Source organism: Aphelocoma coerulescens, chromosome 1A (assembly GCF_041296385.1).
Source record: "Aphelocoma coerulescens isolate FSJ_1873_10779 chromosome 1A, UR_Acoe_1.0, whole genome shotgun sequence".
Taxonomy (NCBI): Eukaryota; Metazoa; Chordata; class Aves; order Passeriformes; family Corvidae; genus Aphelocoma; species Aphelocoma coerulescens.
The window spans coordinates 44,395,802-44,416,042 of record NC_091014.1 but is presented as its reverse complement, the minus strand read 5'-3'; the positions used below and the strand labels follow the sequence as shown (position 1 = coordinate 44,416,042).

Sequence of the window (20,241 nt, the reverse complement as noted above, 5' to 3'; positions counted from 1 at the left end):
CATATGTTTTGAATGCATAGAGAATATTAATGTTAATCAGTGTTTTAAGTGTGGCTGTTAAACAGAAAGTTCCAAACACAGCACAAGTGCTAACAAGGTAACAGCAAGCATAATTAAATATGGAATGGATGCAGAAGAATTGCACAAGTGTTTAATGAATTAGTATAAACCTGGATGGATATATGAATAAAATAATGCACGGAGACCAGTGGAATTTATTTATTCAAAATGGTAAACCCTTTTTTAGTGTTTTTCAATTATTTTCCTAATATACATAGTTTTTGGGCTTTGCATATTATAGGGGACAGACCCCCACAATCTGCTACTTGGAGTACAGGGAGTTTGCCCACATGCTAGGAAAGTCCTAGGGCTTTTATACTTTTGTTTTTATTCATTAACATTTGTAATATCAAAAATAGCAGAATATTTTATTTACAGAGGTAGAAAGGAGGCCTTGTCCACATAGAGTTATTAATTTTCATTACTTCATTCAAGTAAGTGTTTCATTATGTTTCCAGTTTCTGTTACAAGTATTCCTCCTGCCCTCTTTAGCTTTTCCCTGCCCTGGAATGGATAAGAAGTTCAAGCAGAGTCGGCAATATAATTTTTATTAGGACTCTATGTAGGTAAAAAGAAGCTATCATGGAAACTTTTTATTTCAGCCATAAGATGTTCTCTTGGGTATGCAAAGTATATAAAACGGTCCAAAGTAATTTGCCTAAATTAAACTTGGCTACTTTATTTCATAACTGTAGATGGTAGAAAATGCTTCTACAGTGTCATGTTATCTCTCCTTAGCATTGCAGAGCTTCTTGTGAAGAGATATTGGAGGTAATTGATTACCTTTCTTTGCCTTTTTTCCACAGGGTACATTTTTATACTTTAGTGCCTGTGGAAGTGTGCAAGTATTTTTATAACTTATGAAAGTGTTTGAATATAGTCTTCCTGAACTGTCATTTTAGAATTGACTTCCTGACAGGGGATTCTCACCTTTGGAAATTGAACCTCCAATGATTTCTGCTTGGTTTGTGTTGGATGTTCATGACATGCTTTGGGGGTTTTTTATTTGGTTATTTGGTTGAGGGCTTTTGTTTGTTTGTTGTTTTGGCTTTTTTTTTGGTTGTTGTTTTGTTTTTTTTTTTTTAATTTAATTATCAATTCCTAACTTTTCAGCAGTATTGCTTGTTTTTTGGAGGGAAATCCTTAATTTTTTGTAAAAGTTTAAACTGATGCAGACTCTGTGCAGGGTACTATTAACATTAGAAACTAACATCAATGAGCAAATTAGAAAGAAAAAATCACTTGGTTTTAAGTGAAGTTTATTACTGATGATCTGAGAGTTTAGAAAAAGTATTTCAGGAATACTATTTATTTCTAACTGGATGCACTCAAATATTTGTGGACTTCTATGAGTTTTTATTAGGGAAATAGAAACAATTTTTTAATGTTTCTCGGAGAAAACAAGGCTTATTTTACATTCTTTTTCCATGCTTTCTTGACATGGATGGAATATGGAGAAAATATTTTTGTTCTATTTTAGATTCTGTACGTGTAAAATACTCAGTGCATTGGATATACTCTGTTTTACAGTGTTTTCTCAAACCAGAAGCAGCACTCTGGGGAAAAGATGACATAAGAAAAACCATGTAGTTAGTTTCTCATTATGTGTGTGAAAGAACGTTTGTAAAGTATGATATAATTTCTTTGCACAGAACTATCAGGATATCTTTAGGTGTGCCTGTGGACAGGAGAGTTTATTATTTCATGCCATCACAGGAATGCTAAATTCAATATAGCCGTCATCCTTATAGAAATAAATGAATCAGATTAATCAGACCATAGATGTAAGTGCATCAGGATTTCAGTTAATTTTTTACAGATAATGAAATAAAAAAGCCCCACCAAAGTAAGCTACTAGTTTTCATTGTTTTGTACTGGCCTTCTGGCCTCTATAAACTCAGTTAGCTTCAGGCTGAATTTTCTATTTTCAAGACTTAAAGTGTTATGCTCTTCCATCTTAGGTGAAAATGCCTGTTTTGCAAAAGAATACAGTCTGATAGCCTGGTATCTTATATTGGCTGTGAGTTTGTAACCTGGTGCCACTGCTCGTGATCAGGCTCTAAACTGGAGGGTGTGCTACCTTCAGTGGTGCTTCAAGGTGTTTCCGTGTCAGACTGGATGGGATGCACTTCTGTTAAGGGCTTTAAATTTTTTATTTTAGCTTGGGCATCTTTTTAAGAGCTGGAGAAGACTCTGATGTGTAAGATGACATGAACAACTTTGATTGAAGTGTGACATTCTGTGTTACAAGTTCTGAAAGCAGACCGCTTAAGCTAGAAATGCTTAGTAGAACTTTGTTCTGGATGTGCCACATAGTTTATCTGACTTTTACTGCTTGAATGCAAGATATCATTGAAGTTTGCAAATAAATGATTCTGGATAACATGGAGCAGAAAGCCACAGTTGGCACATGGCAAGTTGTTGCTGTGCTGATTCATGTGTGTGCAAGAGGAGAGGAAATGAAGAGTGCTGTAATCAGCTGAAACTGCAGGGAAGTTTCCTTCAGTGGAACTGATAAAACAGAATGTCATTTAACATACTCGGTGTTAGCCTAATGTATCAGAGAGCTGTTTTATGTGGATCACTCATTGACTGAAAAAAATAATTTCAAAGCAGAAGAAGCAATATGTGAATAATTATGGCCTACAAAAAAACCCAACCCCAAAAAGAAAACCCAAGAAAAAACAACTCTTGAATGGCTAAATTTAGCATTTCCACAGTGAACCATTTTTATTTGAGGGTAGGTTCACAAGAGGAGGAAAAAATCAGTGATAATGATAGTACTCCCGAGAAATTCCCATGATTTCAAATAACCAAAAGATACAGGAATTCAATGTCTGGTAAGGTGGGAGACTACTCTGTTATTCCTTTGCTCTTTGGTCTGTTTGAGCTTAATGCCTTACTTATGACTAATTATATGTAGTTGTTTTAATCACAGTATCAGAAATATTTTACTATTAGTAGGCAAATGTACCATGTGTTCAAAATTTAAAGGATTATTTTTAAAAAGCAGACCATGCCAATTTTTGTGATTCATTAGGAAGCTTACCAATGTCACTTTTTTATAAGCCCATCTTAATTATGAGATCTCTAAGATACACTTTTAGAAACTGTGGTCTGTAGTTTCTGAATTTGGAGCTCATAGAAGATTGAAGACTGTTGATATCCAATTGAGTGACAGAGACTTGTATTTTTCTTTTTTTCTTTTTTTTTTCCCTTGAGGGAATTTTTTATTTCTATAAAAAAATCTGCTCAGGCATCCTTATATATGGATGCATTTTACTCAGATTCTATTCTTAACCATCATGAAGCAAAGGGAGCCTGGGCTGCAGTGCTTGTTTTTATCTGCTCTGTGAATGTTTCATGGGAAAACATTTGGGAACAGGCAGAGGTGATAAGGTTATGTGTAAGGATTTTTCACAAATTGATCAACTACCACCCACAGAGTTTTGGCTATTTTGCTTGACGGAAAACAAAGATGAGCAATTATGGTTTGCTGTTTGTGACATCATTTTATAAGCTAAATTTAATTTTCTGCTCAACATCTGCTGGTAATGTCATCATAATAACTTCCTATTGATTAATTAAATCTGTTCCTTCTCCTCCTTACTTGTAACTTGCATGAAGTTGCCCAAATGTGCGTTCATGTTATTACTAATGGGCTGTGAATGGAAACGCTGTACACATTTTAATTTTCTTCTTTGCTTTGCTCAGAAGTAACAATTTAAAGTTGATTGCCTTATTAAAATTTATTCTCTCAAAATAAGATGTAGCTCTGATGACTCTCAGAGTAGTTTGGTTTTTTTGAATTATGAGACATTTTTACTACATTGCTGGTGACATCTAGAATTGTTGTTTATGAATTGGTAGTATTTCAAGTACTTTAGAAAGGGGCTAATTTGAAGGAAAGGCAACATCTAATTCTTGAAACACTTCATGTGAAATAGACTGTGAGTAGAAAGACTTTCTTTAAAAAGAACTTTTTTTAAAAGTAATATGCTGAATGAAAGTGTTGTACATGAACTGATTAGTATCTAAAAGTAAAGGAAATCTATTAAGACTCCTGTCACTCCTTTACAGCAAGGTTTTGGCAATTGAGTATTGTGTTAGATTTCAGCAGTTTTGGACCCTTTGCTGAGCTGGAAGAGATTGTAAAGTTAGATATTAGGAAAGGTTAAAATATAAAGCAGGTAACCTTAGAGATATAGCAACATACTTGATGTCTGACAGTGTTTAAAAAATCTCTACAAATTTCAAGAATATTATAAAAATAACCATTTTGGACACAAGTTAGATAAGTTAAAAATTTGAAATGGTCTTGTTTCATTTCTCTCTTACAAATTTTGAAAGTTCAATTATTTGCTTATCTGTGTTTGAGTTTTGACAAACATCAAGGTCTTTGCCTTACTTCTGTAAGTGCTTTCATGTTGCATTGTGCTCCTCAGTCTTTAAATATACAACAGAAAAATCTCAATTTGCTGCTTAACACCCAGTAAATTACAAGAAGACTTTTCCACTACTCTGACTTGCAATGCTGGTGGCAATTTGCTGAGATACAAAATATTTTTTCATGACCTGTTTGTCTGATATATTGAACTTCGGATCACTTTTACTGTAGGAAAGAAGTGTTTGGTGAGACTTTTAGTAGCTCAGCATTTGCTCTCTTTACTGAATTGACAGATTTCTTCCTTGGGTTGAAAGAATCTCTTTAGATTGGGTTTAAGAGCAAAATTTGTAATCACTCTGTGGGAGCTTAAACTGAAATTTCTACTTAATTTTCAGTCTGAAGTGCAGTCATCTTGTTCGAAAAGAAACGGAGAAACATCACCCTCAGAGTAGAACTGTTCTTAGAACTTGGCAGTCTAATAACCTCAGATTGTTTTCCTCTCTTGCTCCATTCATTTAAATTAATTTTAAATCATAATACTTCAAGACACAGACAGCAATTTTTAAGTATCATTGAATGTTAAATCTATTTTTTATTAATTTTGAGTACTTGAGGATTAATAGATTATCCTTGGGACACTGAACTTGCAAAACAGAATGCCTTTAAGCAAAGTCAGAGAGTATCAGTTCAAGTTTACAGTTACATCTGTTTTGGCTGTGCTAATGAGTTGCTTTTATCATTCAAAGGCAAGAAAATGAATGTACTTCCCAAAACATTAGTACAAGTAGCTTTGTGAACATTAGGCAAACAATACTAGGTTTATTTACAGTGAGCTTATTGTCATTGGTGTCTGGGAAGACCTGGATTCCAGATTGGGTCTTATTCACACTTTCTTATTTCCTTCAGAGTTAAGGAGTGTGAATTTGCAGAGCTGTGTTAACCTGAGGTGGGAAATTCTGGCAAATGGTTTCCTGAAGCTTTCAGGAACTGAATTACTGAATTACTTCTGAGAACCCTACCTCTTCCTCAGGTTTGATTAAAATCATCAATAGATGCTATAATTTTCAGAGAACACATACAGGTGTCTACAAAATATGATTATGTAAGATTTAAAATTATCCCAGCACCAAGTGATTTTCTCTGACACTTTTAACTTCCTTTATCAATTGCCTGTGTTTTGTAAGGCATGTGATAACTGGGCAGGTTTACTGTTGCCATGCAGAATATATAATGCTTGAGTTCTACCTGGTTTGCCTGCACTGTGTTCCATCTACCAGGGCTCCAATTGTCCTAAAATTTGTTGCAACTTAATCAGTGAGTTCTTTGTCTCTCTGTCAAATTTTGCTAATCCTGGTTGAGGTTTGAAATCTTCTGGGCAAACAGTCAAGATTTACAGAAAAAAGCAAGGTTTTTGTAAGCTCCCTATCTTTCTGTTTTTCTAGAAATACCACTAAGAAGTCTATTCTAACAGACTCTCTCATTGTAATTAAATACAAGAGTGTTCTTCATTGTGTGATTGGTTGTAAGACAGGAATTCTTTAAAGTATTGCAATATTTTGTCTTTAGCATTTGAATGCCAAATTGAACTTACTCTTTTCCTTGTTAATCAGCATTTGAGATTCATCTCGTGATTTAGTAAACATGCCAAAGCCTTCCATTAATACTGTTTCCCAAGAACCTCAGATATATCTTCATAATTTGGAAATAACACAGTGAATGTGAGTTCTTCTAGGGTTGAATTAAGAGTATCTCATATTACAAAATTTTTGTAAAGGAAAGATATGGACAGTCTTAAGATGCAACAATCCTATAATATACTTCATGTTCATCTAAAAGTACATAGGATACTTTGAGAGCCAGAATATTCCAAGATACTTGAAATGCTTTGTTTTGAAGACTTCTAAAACTTTAAAGCAAGGATCTAAAGCAAAGTAAAATTAAATGAGAAATTTATTTTCTGCCTATCTTGTCCAAAAATCAAGCTATTTGTATTCTATTTCATTTTGTGCTAGCAAGTTACTCCTTCAGAGTATACAAGTCTTTGGAATAACTTGAAGTTGACATAACAAAAATTTTCATATTGAGAAGAAAATTGAATTAATGGTATTGGAGAGAGAGATGTAATTAAACCATCTAGTTAGGAGTGGGAAAGTTCTGGGTTCATATCCTTTCTCTTTTGGGGTTTTTATTAATTTTATTCCCTTATATATAAAATATAAAGCCTCTCATGGGAACAAGACTTACCTGCTCCTGGCTGAGCATGTTAACCACTGAACTAAAGCTTTCTGTTGGCCAGTGACATAACTTGAACAGCATGGCTGGAGAGAGTACCCCTTCTTCCACAGTTTTGTGCATTTAGGAGGCAGCAGCCTGGCTGACAAAGCATTGCTCAGAGTCATGAGTTTAAGTAGACTTGAACTAAGAAGGCCAGTTCTCTTAGTCTAGTGCAAATGTTATGACCCCCTGTCTTTCTGTAGAACAGCTTTGTATGCTTGAAATCCCTAGTTTGATGTCTAGTACAGTTTTATTTTTGCCACACCTTGGTATCAATATGCATCCCTGACAGATTTCAGTATTAGTTGCATCGGCCATTTATTACTTGGCATCACTAGTTCCTAAGTCAGTTACTTAGGCACAGAAAGGAGGGCTGAAAGGAAACTGGAAGTGCCTTGCTGTGAATTTATCTGTTTCTTTTTTCATAAAGATAATGAAAGTGATATCAGCAAGTACCATGGTACTATCAAACCTTTAGATGGGTCTCCTCTAGTTTTCTAGCATTGTCAGTTAAGGTCTGAAGTACATGCCCCTGGGTATCTGCCCCTGTCTCTATCAACCTCATGCTCTGCACTTCATGGGTTCTTGCTTGGGGGCTTGAGACCTGTCCTTACAGAATGTAACTGCACAATGGAACTTTTAACCGAGACAGGATGGTAAGACTTTCTTCTTTGCTCTCTTACCTCACCACAGTCTCTCTGCTTTCAGCCATTTCCCACCACACAGGACTGTGCAGGATGGCACCAAAGACACAGGAATGTTATTGTGGATAATCAGCAGTATAAGTTCATAATAATATTGATATGATTTAGTATTACTTTGGTTTGAAGTAGTTACATTATCGTAGTGGCAGTAGTTCATCCATCAGTCTCTGATCCTACTTGATTCAAAGGCAGGGTCAACTGCATGTAAATCATTCTTGACAGAAGCTCATCAACATGCCTAGGTAATCTTGTGAAAGTCTGCCAATAATTCTGCCTAGCAATTTACATTCTATAAGACTATTTTAGAGACTTAGGAGATTTTTTTTTAAATGTTTGACAATAATTTTAAGACTCTCTTTTGAAAATCTCTTCAGCCTTACAACATAAATATATTTTGGGTACACTGTAAATATTGTCTATTTTAAATACATCAGGTGAGATTAAAATATCCCCTTTGCATAGCTAATGGGTATTTTCACAGGCTGTCAATAAATTCCAGAGAAACAGTTTAATTGTAACAGTTTAAAAGGTTTATTTTGTCAATGCAGATCTATCAAATGTAATTAGAAATAGTAAAACTTAACTACCACAATTTATTTTAGTGTAAAAATAAACAAAAATTGTCTGAAGAGATAAGAAGTTTTCATCTAAAATTGTCTGAAGATATAAGAAGTTTTCAAACAAATCTCAATAAGTCATTAATTAATCAATCAGAGAAAGTTGTTGTGAAGGACTTGCTAATGAATTAGTGATAATTTAACCTTTCATGACTCAAAAATACTCTTAAGAACTTCAAGACAGACAAAACCAAATTGATGGGGAAGATCGTGCTCTCTCACTTAGCCTGGAGCAATGTTTCTATACCAAAGTAATTTCTCAACTTTGCATTGTGTGGGTCCTTTCTATTGTTTCCTTCTCCCATTTTCTGAAGGAATCAGTTTCTCAAAAAGTACTATCACTGAACAAACAACTAAAAACTACTTTTTTTAAAATGCTGAAATAAGAGGTTAATTCATACTAAACAAAGGTACCATACTATGAAGTTGGAAGGAGCCCTTGTGATCATCTAGTCACATATGGATTTTTCATCCATATGACAACTCTGGGTGAATGTCTTTGTCAACCAGAGCTATCTTTTTGAAGAAAATGCCCCTCATTAATAGTATTTATTCAAGCTTTAATTCAATCCCTAGTGGCACAGCACATAGCTCCTCAATCATATGTACTTGAAACATGTACCAAAAGACTGCTGAGATTTCCCTTATTGCCTCATCCATCACAGCTGGAATTCTCTCTTAGGTCAGAACCAATTGAAGTGTTATGAATTGGATCTGGTACAAAAACCAAATCTGAAGGTCCTAGTGTCTATGCATATATGTGTAAATAGATTTTTTTTTTAATTGGAAGCCTGAATTTTCTACCTATCTTATGGTATGGTTCCACTTAAATGAAGACAAAGGCAGCTGAATCTTCAAATGGTGTTTCTGTGTTCAAGGTTAGTAGCAAAAGTGAAGAGCTGCAGAGTCCCTCTGCTTTTCCCTCCACAAGACGTTCAAAAAGGAAGGCAGAGAACGAGAGCGGGTCAGCTGTGCGTAGTGGGGAGAAGCACAGAGGCGTCTCCTCCGCCGTGGACAGTGCTTTGGACCACATTGTGGGGCAGCTGGATTTGTTAACTCTAGTAAGTATGCAATAACAGATGACACTTGCAGTGCAAAATGACAGTACTGTCAAAGGGCAGCAATACCTCAGAGTCACGTTTGTAAATCAGAACATTAAAGACTATGAGGTTATTTTGAATAGTTGTCAAGTGACTATTTTGGTGTTTTCCTTTCAGAAAGTATTGATTGCATGTATTGTGTTTGCTAAAGTGAAAGCTTCCTGATACATAATCATAAAGGATGTTGCTGTATTTTTAACTCTGGGTAAAGAGAATCACTATTTTCAGTAGTGAGATCTAGGGTAGTTTTGTCAGAAGCCAGTTGTTTAGCAGGCGTTGTTGGATTCCAGCTGGAACAATCATGCACTAGCAGGGGTGAACAAAGTAAATTGGCAATGTGCTGTTAAATCCGTTTTCCAACTTAGTGTGTGAGGTGTTGGCTTAGGTAGGAATCTAAGCCATGGAATAAGTCCTAGTGTCAGTGAAACTGCACAAATACTCAGTCTCAGTCAGTGACTCTGAGTCACTTGTTTGCAAATGCTCAATACTTCTTTGTAGTAATCCAGATTTAGCTTATGTTTTAAGATACTGCTTTCTAGTCTGTAATATATAACATTAAATCACATCAAAATGGAGCGACTCAGGGTTTTTTTCTGTGTTCTTTTGCAATATGTACGTTGGAAGAAATAGGTTTTGGGAAGTATGGAGTCAAGCTGTAAGCTGAAAATTATTTGTGTAGTAAGTTGGATGAAAAAGAAACTGCCAGCCTGGGTCCAAAAAACTACTTTTTCTGATGAAGATAATCTCTTAGATAATGAATGCCTTATAACAGTGAATTTTTTTTTCTCACTTCCTTTTCTTGGGGAATGCCTTAAAAGTTTCTTTTAGGTTTTTGAAAGACATCATTTGTGGGCACAGTGATGGCTTTTTTTCTATTGAAATATGGATGCAACTTTCACATAGTATTTCAGAGTAATTTACATTATGCATGTATGTATTTCTCTCTCTCTCAGAAAAAATGTTTTGTGAAAACAATTGAAAACCTTTAGACAATCTCCATGGATACTAGGCCATAATTTTTGAATATAGTTGTAAATAGTGGAATAGCTAAAGAGAAGCCATCTTATAGTATTTTTTCCTGTTGAGTTAAAATTACTTTTCCTATGTTACTATGTTGCACACTTTTATAATACTGTGTAATACAAAACCAATTGAAATTATTCTCTTCTTCTTGCAGACTATTTCACTCCTAGAACATCGTCTGACTTGTACTGAAGATAAATTGAAAGAATGCATAAAAGAGCAGCAAAAAATATTACTTAAGGAAAACCAGAACAAATAAAATATGAAAATGAACTATGTTGATGAATAAGTTTCATAAAATCACAAGGAATGTTTCTCCACTGAATTTTGCTATAAGCAGAAGCATCAAATCAAAGTAATAAAAACTGAAGAAATGAAAAAAAAGTTTCAAACATTGGTATCAAGCAGATATTCTGTTTATATATTTAATGAAGCGTAGCCCAATCAAAACTAGTATTTTCTAAATCATTTCCATTGAACATTCCAAGACTCTTATTTCAACATAAGGAGATCTGTGAATATAACTAAGCCACTAACTACGTATTTTTAGATGAATAGCAGTTATTATGCAGGTTATCACTATGCAGATTTTTAAACTCGGGCAAGGATTGTGAAAATAATGTTCTTTGTGCTAAGACAATGTTACTTAAACACCTAAATTAAATAAAACATAATACCAAAAATGCCAGAGGTTTTCTTTGTCCCTTACATATTCTCAAATATTTTACCAAAAAGTAGTGAGTTATTCTATATCTTCTAATCATTTTAGTAATGATTGCAAGAAGATGTAGTGTGAAAACTTCTAGTTACAAAAATTAAGTCACTTAAACTTTGAAGCTATAATTGCATCTATGTGAATTCAGCTGCAAGACTGATGCATTTGAACACTTCTGCTTATCTCATCCCCATCAGAATTAATTTTTTATATTTAGAAAAATAAAAATCAGCTATATACTTCTGAGGAATATATTTGAACCAAACACAAAATGATGCAAAATCTAGGTCATAAATACAAAAGATTCTTATCATATGAGAATGTCCACACGTGCTGTATCTTTGCATGCTATGAATGTACCCCATCAGGTAATGCATTGTGAATGCAGACGTAAGTCAGGAAAGACTTTGCAGTGTATGATGATTTTGATTTTATTTTTAATAAAAATGCAATTCTTAGAGAGATGATTTTAGGTCTTGTTCTTTAATGGAAAATATCTATTTTCTTTATGTCAGTATATTATTGTTTTAAATGGCAATTGCACAACAGCTGTTGTAAATCCATAGTCAAAACTAGGTAATTATCCATTTCTGTAACTTTACATGTATGTTGAAAAATAGGACACTTGAAATGGGGGAGTGTTTTAATCCAATTCTGCAACTGACTGTATATAGATAAAGCCCATTTCCCAGGCTGAACCTCATTAACATCAACAGAGTTCAGCTTAAGTACAGAAGCTCACTGTACAGATACAACTGCAGTTCAAGCCACAGAAATGTGCAGTCAATTTTTCTTGCATAACTTATTTTCTCTCTCAGCAACCACCTTCAGATAGCCAGAAATCACCTCACTCCCTTGGTTAACTCTGATTTTTACCAATAGGTACTCCATATTTGCAGCTCAATCTTAAGTACTACTGTTTATGGCAAAGAAACAGTCTCTTGTAAAATTTTTGGATGCAACTGTTTCTAGGCAGCATCTTAGCCACAGATTTTTTTGTCAAAGAATGGTCTTACGTATTCCAGCCTGACCTTCGATTATGCAATTGTTTATACTACTATATAACACAAAGTTATGTGAATGCTCTCTTTTAGTTCAAATGTACTTCACTTTATGAATTTGCAAATACTCTTGTGGTCCTTGCCTTTTCTTGTCTCCATTAGAAGACACAAAACCATGTAGCTATTAAAATTTTGGCTTATTTTTTGTTTTCTCTTAGTGGACTAAATATATATATATGTCTCAAATCTGCAGTTTTTTCTAAGTTTTTTCAGGATTATTGATCAACAAGATTTGGATATTTCTTTTACTTCCATATTTTTAAATAAAATCTCTGCTGAAATTTTCCCTTCTGCCTTAGCTCCTATCACTAATCCCTCTTCCTTTTCAGTACCTATTATCTGGAGCATTTACTACTTAATCCAGTTTATTCCTCTGCTGTTTGTGAATCTGGTGAACCAACATAACATTTCCAAATTAAGACACGTAATTGTCATTCTGTCGGGTGGTCTGTTGATACTGAAACTCAACATGATGACACTTGGGAGGATGTCTGCTCAAGGTTGGTTGAAAACAGGATTGATGCATTTTCCTCCAGCTGTGATGGCTCTCCTTAAACACAGCCACAACCATCTAATATGATGTTTCTTTTAAGAAAGCATTGATGTGGGCAAGTTATCTTATTCTCTTGATCCATATCATTTCTAATAAAGTTATGGAATGGAAAATCTTCCTTTTAAAGCACCTGCCAAGGTTGTTAAACTCTCAGAAGCGTTTGTTTTAGGGTTTGTACTCTGTCAAATGACTTGAGTAATTTGAATTATAAAACTAGAGGAAAATGACTGCTGTTTAGTCTTAGTTGTGCTTTTGCACCATGTGAAAAAATAATTGCATGGGTCTTTAAATTATGAAAATTATATCTGTACTGGAGACTGCAGTGAAGTACTGAGAGCCCATACTTGTTCTGAACAAGCTGAGCAATGTACCTGATGCAGTACAGCTTTCCTTAGGCTAAATTATCCCTCTGATACTAAATATAAATAGGCCACCCTGTTGGAGAATGACTGCTTCCAACATTCAGGGCAGCTACTGCAAAAATGGCTCAATTACTTATTAAAAAGAATGACATGTAGTAGATCCCCAAGGTTTGTGTGTCGGAGAGAGAAGGTGGTGGCAGGAATAGTTGTTGCTGGGAGACTGTCTCTGGAGAAACCCAACTTCAAATTCCTCAAGTGTCAAAGCGCTGTGCAGTAGCTCAGCAGCTCATTGCAACGTGCAGACATTTCAAACCAAAAATGCTCTTCCAAATCGAAAGAAATGCTACTTCAGCATTCACTTTTTGCTATTGTTGACATATTTTTTATAAACTTAGTGTTTTGGAAAAACGATGCCCAGAGGTGAACATATCTGAACAATTCCCTTGTCTTTGGGGGATTGTTTTTTCTTGCCTTTACACATGTAAGATAGTAATTAGTTTTTTCTTTGTCATCATCATGGTGAGAAATCTAAATTGTAGTTTCAAATTTTTATTATATAAATCTTCTAGCTGGAAAAATGGTGGTAGAATAGGTTCTCATTGCCATTTTAGGATGTCCTGAACAGATCCATATAGCATGAGGCATTTGAAAAATACAACTTATTAACTTATAATCTATATTTATTTAAGTAAATAAATATGCTGTACTATTTTTAGGGTAAACAATATTCTTTTTTTCTTCCTAGAAGTCTTATTGCAGTGTTGCTGAATTATTTTCATTCCATATCACAGCATAAAATCACTCTTGATTTTTTTCCACTGAGCGACAGTAGCCAGGATGTGGTGATTTCCAGGGATGTAGCTTTATGTAACCTGTTTACCTTGTAAGACTTGTAAAAATCAGAAATTCTGTACTCATTGCCCCAAACAATTAATGAATATGTATGTTCACACTGGATCCAGGAACAGTATGTTTTAGTCAGAGTACCCCCTCAGGGACTTTTGCACGCTTCGGATGCATAATACAATTGAAGCCGCTTCGGATGCATAATACAATTGAAGCTGTTTCTTTGTGAGAAAATAGGTTAATGACTTGCCAAAAGGCAGATGTTAATTGGAAGAAGTGCATACAAGTCCTTTTCTTTACAATGTATAGGGGTTGCATTTGTTATGACTTGCATCCAAGAACAGGTGCAATTTCAATTGACTCAGCTAACAGGATGTGCTGAATGCACTCCTCACCAATTTCACCAGAAATTTTAAATCCAGCAGAAAAAAAGAATTTCTAGACTAGTCAGTGAGTGATAAGCTGCTTTTATTATCTGTTATAGAGCATATTTATAACTTAATATTGTACTTACAATTAAACATCTTAATAATATGAAAATAAAATCTTTGATGGTTTATTGGTATTGTCCGATTTTACTGGTGAGCACTGAGGAACCTTACATGGGACAAAATGTGTCATCCTTTCCAAATTATTTCTTTTTAAGACAGTCATTAGTTCCAGACAAGGTACCACCCGTGTATTTGTAAATAAGACTTAAAGCAGAAAAGTTGTCTTTTTTGTTAACACATTTCCTGCCATGAAGTTACACAATCAGGTCAAGGTCTTTGCCTTGCCTTGTTTCATTTTCCCACAGTTCAGAAGCAAAAGTTAATGAAAGAGGTGGTAAAAATCTATCTGGGTGTGTCAGGGTCAGAAGAGCTGCTGTTGGATAGTTTAATAGTTCTGTTCAGAGGGCTCTGGGAATTTCTAGGCTACTTGTACAAGTCCACTGCAACAGGAACTTCAGTTTGGATCCATGTGCCTCGCCTAACCTCAGCCTTCAAAGGTCTGAGGAGGGCTGGATGTGAAATTCCTCTGCCTGGGATGCAGCAACAGTCTAAACCAGTGCAGGAAAATCTAGTTCAAGATGGAGCATTGGCATTAATGAGGGTACTAAGACTGCTGGCTGACTGGCATTATATGATTTTCCCATGCCTGTAGCAAGGGCCTGCTCAGTGCACTTGCAGAAGCAGGAGTGGACTGAGAAGAAATACTGAGAGTCTCAATGCCATATAAATGTAGAATTCTGCAGCTCCCAGTAGCCACTAGGTTTGTAAGTCCATGGCCTGTGTCCTTACAGACCTGGGTAAAAGACTCTGGGGACTCTGTTTCTCTTCAGAGCTGCTGAAGAGGAATCTATTGCCAGAAGAGAAGGAAAGACAACCATTGACTGTATTTTTTATCCATTTGTGCTTTGTATTGTAATTAAGTAGTAGCGCTGTCTTGGGTTTTTATCTCCTCCTTATCCCCAGAGGAAATCCCTGCTCCTTTTAGAGAGATAAAACCTTAAGGCACAGAAGGTAGCAAGAGCTGGGAGTCTCTGTGGTAAAAGGTGTCACTGAACCCTCTTCTGGTCACAGTAGTGAAAGCCAAGGGCCTGCCGTGCTTATTCCAATACCTGTATCAAATGTCAATTCTCTCTTCAGATACAGAAAAATATTTATAACATTCATAAACAAAGCATGTCTGTGTAAATCTGTTTACTGGGACTTCGTGAACAAGTGTCAGAGAGATGCAAGTCTGGGAAAGTCAAAGCAGTAAAATTCTCCTATTTTTTCTAAGAAAGATTCAGGTGAGCCATATGCAAAAGATCCTGCTGCTTCATGCTACCTGCATCTTGCACATCTCAATTAGAAACGTTTAAGATGAAATGTGCTTGGGTGGTAAAAATAACAGCTGCAATGCTTTCTCATGAGTGCACTGGCTGAACATTTCTAAATTAATATTTTCACCTCATGACACATGCTGGGACCACAAGACCCAGGATGTTTGCTAAAGCCTAAAAAGAGTAATTTGAAAGAGAAAGATGATTTGTGATGGTTTCTGACAATGTCCAATTTCTACACTGACCACTGGGGGTATTCTGTTAAACTTCAGTGATGCCACACCTAAAATTTGTTGTTGTGAGCAAGAGCAGGGCTTAGCCTTTAGTCTGACTTGAAAATTCTTGTAATTTACAAAAACATTAATTTCTAAGAAAATTATATAAATGTGTTAATATGCCATTAACTTTTCAGTTAAGCAGTGGGTCTAATCATGCAAAACATAGATTATAATATTTGATTGTATGTAACCATACTGAGTGATTTCAGTCTGCTCTGATGTCTCTCTGCAGCTTCATTGCTGAAACACTGTGAGCTTTTGTGCAGCTTCTGCAATCTATTCAGTATAGACCTAGTCTATAAATAGCTGCATTATTGAATGACTGTGAGAGGTTCATTAGAGAAGTTGTGAAAGTCTCCTTCGAGCCAGGGCCGATGTAGTACCACTCCAATTTACCAAAGAGTTTCAGCGTGTGGATAAGACTAAGCATGAAGCTGGGCTTTTGGCTATGCAGCAGCAGCAATGCCCCCTAAGCATCCCCCAGTCAGCCCGGCTGCAGACTCTCACAAAGCCCAGGGCACTTCTTGCTGGCTCTGGGCACAGGGATGAAAGCATGGCGTGTGGGAACTCGTGGTCACACCAATCTTGACCCAAACCAGAGGCAGGACGTAGCCAGGGCGTCTGCTGGGGGCCAGAGCCGCAGGACATCCTGCTGATGCACCTCCCCACCAGTGCGGGCGCAGCCAGGGAGATTAGTCATTTTACAATCACACGCAGGCATAAGTACTTTGCTGACTCAATAGGAAGTCACTGGCTGAAATCAGTGGGACTTCTCAAATGATTGAATTTACATGTTGGAAATGTCTTAATCTTGTGCACTGTGTTCACATAACTGGGGGACAAAGAAAGAAAATTTGAATTGCAGCTGATGTCTGTTTCCTTTAAAGGTATACGAGAAACAAACACAGCCATTTAACTTGAGCTTCTGGTTAGTTTAAAAGGGTACTTTGCTATTTATTTCACAGCTATCTGAATTAGAGCTGCCCAGGTCTGGCTCTGGTTCTCAGGTAAATGAAGAGAATGTAGGACTAGGTCCCCAGTTTGTCTGCACACCTTCTACAGCCTTTTGGGTACTCCTTTGGAAGAGATGCTAAAACAAGAAAGGTTTCCAGTATCATTCAAAACCATAAAAGAGGAAATATGACTCATTTTTTTTATTTTATTAAGAAAAATGGTGTCAGCTATCCAGGTATTCAAAGTTGTGTATATGTTTTCTACATTTCTCTCTTTTCTCTAAATGCTTTAGTTAGTAATTTCAAAGTGAGAGAGTTATGCCCTTGTTACAGAATCTGAGTTTTCAGGAGAAATTATCGATATTTTCCTGTCTAATGGATTTGGTAGGAACAAGGAGGAATTCAGAACTAACAACCTGTAATATCTGAAAAATGCTGTTCAGAATACAATAAAATTGTTCCATCTTCACCCAAAATCTCACCATTATTTCTATGTTTGTGTACATTGTAGGGTAAAAGAGCTGAGCCTTCAGCGCTTGTGGAGAATCAGACCGAAATGCCTGAGGGCTCAGTTTTAAGATTTGCTCCATATAAGGAGTCCCTTACAAAACTATGTATAATGTAGCCCATTAGCGTTAGCTGTGGCACACCCAGTTTCTCTCTCTCTCTCTCTTTTTTTTTTTTTTTTTTTTTTTTTTTTTTTTTTTTTTATTATGTAAGGAACGATTATGCCATCAGGAGCAGGGGCTGGGAGGTTTCCGTCAGCCCAGGTTTTTGTCAGACAATGCCGATTCGTTGTAAGCAAAATGTTGTGCAGAAGCGTCTCTGTTTGAATGAACTTCCGATGAAACACAGGGCAGGTTTCCATCACAAGCCCGCCTGACTTCCTGCCAGCTTGCCTGGCAGCTCTCCAGGCTCCACGGCTCCAGGATGGCTCTGGACTGAACCTGTGATTCTTCCTGACTTCTTTTACTTCTTTTTTGACTTCTTTTTTTTTTTTTTTTTTTTTTTTTTTAATTAGAGGGAAAAGGTCTTGACAGAAATACACATTGGCTCTGCTTGGCTTTTTCTGATTGTTCTGAATTAGACATTTTGATAGTAAGGACCTTGCATAGCCCAGTCCCATGTTTTTTATGTGGGAGAGCCAGGGCAGCTTTCCTCCCTTCCTGGAGGATGGTTTAACCAGAAGGCTGCTCCAGTTAAACTGCCCTGGATGTGAAATATTTTTCATATCACGCTGAACTTCATTTCTGAGCATTTTCAGGATACCTCCCAGTGCCCATATTATCTCTTCTATTTTCTAAAATGCTCAGTTGCGCTGTGCTTTCTCCATGCTAGCAGTGCCCTTCAGCACTGTCTCCTTAACTCCTTCCAGGCCAGTTTCTGGGACAAAGGCTGACTGTTTTCTGGTCACTTTGGCTGCTGAAATTGTGGACATGAGGTGGTTTCTTGGGACACAGAGATATATTCTGGAAAACCACCTTGGTGGCCAGATGCAGGTGGTTTGGCTGCTGCTCCCTGGTTTATCTGCTCCATCTTCCCTTGGAGCCAGAGATGTTTCTCTGCACTGCAGTCTGAATCACCTGGGGGGGTGATTTCATTCCTTCTCTTTAATGTGGGGTGATCTGAGGGCAGGGCCTTGTGCAGGCATGTGCTGGGATCCTGGGGGCTCAATGGATGAAGCAAGCTGTGGAAGGCAGATAACTTCCCTTCCACCTCACAGCTCATGCCATAGGCAGTCACCTTTATCTGCCTTTGTACTCCAAACTCTTAACCTCTAACAACATCCTGTACTTGTTTCTTAACTTCGGTCCATGACCATCAGTATGTTAATTGTGTCAGTGTACTTGGGTTAACTTGTCTTTGAAAAGCATTTGACTGAGAAGAAGCATTTGGCCGACATCAAGAAGATCCGGTGATTTAACCTCTGAAGTTGATTTGGTCTTGGTGTTGCCAAACAACAAAATCCAGCTGTAAACATCATTTTAATATTCTCTTTAAGCATTAGAATATCTCATTTTTTCCAGACCTCTCAGTTTTAGTTTCTCAATCAGTGACCCATTACATCCAAAAGTGGATTGCTCAAGAAGCTGGCAGAGCCAACAGGATCAGCCTGTATTGCTGTTACAGCATGACCAGGAGCTATAGAAAGAATTGGGAAAGAAAGTGATGTACCCCAGTGTAATTTTCTAGGCAATGTTGTAAGTCCTGCCAGACCCTGAAACTTCCAAGAAGAAGAGTGTTCAAGTTTTCAGGGTGTGAGAGGAAGAGACAATGCCAGCAGAGGCTGAATGCAGGCAGAGAGAGAGATAGGGAGAGGACAGATATGAACCCCATTCTGCTTAAGTGCAGCTTCTGATAATTTGGTTGTACAGTCTTCACAAATGGACCGACAAGCTCTGCCTCCTTCTGCACTAATATTTGTCATGCCTATATTGTCTGTCCTACTGTAGCCCATCAGTTCTTTGCTTATCTCTTCTCCAGTGTGTTTTCACCCTCCCTTCTTTCCCATCCTTTTCCTCTGAAAAATTGTAGAATTACTGCGCTTGGCTGAAGTCTTGTCAGGCATATCAGGAAGTTTTCTGGATCGCTCATGGGTGGAGTTTCCCAAAAGCATCAATTTGGTATTAATGCTGTATAAACAATGGGCCTGTCAAACCCTGAATAGTGTGAGGCAACCTCAAAATGTTGTGCCTTCTTGCAGATTTCCCTCATGATTACCTCAGGTGACAGAGCCAGCATGGTCTCCACAGTCACACAGCAAAAAGTGACCACAGGCATAACCTCAGCATATGCCAGGAGAAACCTGCCTCATGCTCATGTGTTTCTTTCCATTGGCCTGAAGCTTCAGTACCAATCCTGTTCAGTAGATGCCTGTCCAAGCAGACATTAAGAAGTTATGGTTGGTGACAGAGTTAAAAGTGCAGGCACGTTTTCAAAGTTGCACATGAATTACCAAGCTCACTTCTCCCAGCTGTCATGGTATAACATGCTGTATAATAATGACATTGTTTGCAGCAGCTATGGGATCCAGTTTAAATCAGGACATTGTCTGTAAGAGGGTTTTAAGTAAATATTACGGTTCATACAACACTAATATGGCTTGACATAGAAAATCACTTGGGAGCTCTTACTCCTTAGGAAAGCAGTGGGCAAGAGCACATATAATTAATTCAATCACAGACTTGGGGTGCCACATATAGCCCTCCTTTCCTGTGTTTCCTTTTGTAAGAGGCTGTTTGCACACATTTCCCAACATTTGAATGAAATTTTCCATGCTAGGTATCCTTTTCAGGATGAAATTTTCTAGAAATTCTCTGCCTTTTTAAAGAATAAGATGTGACCTCCCCCTTTAGACTTTTGCTGGAGCCTTTCTAGCATCAGAAAGCCTTAAGACAGCTGATGGGAACTGACTGGTGCAGGAGATGTATCTTCTGAGGAGACAGGCAGGCAGCTCACTGAAAGCTCTCACAGCGAATGAGCCAGGTCAGACCAAATGTG

At 36.9% G+C, this 20,241-nt stretch overlaps 1 protein-coding gene across 3 annotated transcripts in view; it reads left to right on the top strand.

Annotated features, from left to right (window-relative positions):
• The window catches only part of POC1B (POC1 centriolar protein B), a 50,704-nt gene extending 38,095 nt beyond the window's left edge, over nt 1-12,609 (top strand). For all 3 annotated transcript variants that reach the window (XM_068999946.1, XM_068999945.1, XM_068999948.1), the window contains 2 exons: nt 8,921-9,103; nt 10,320-12,609. In XM_068999946.1, coding sequence (XP_068856047.1) covers nt 8,921-9,103; nt 10,320-10,424 — 288 coding nt within the window. In that variant the 3' untranslated portion in view covers nt 10,425-12,609. The remainder of the gene's footprint in view (nt 1-8,920; nt 9,104-10,319) is intronic.
• Nucleotides 12,610-20,241: the final 7,632 nt, after the last annotated feature.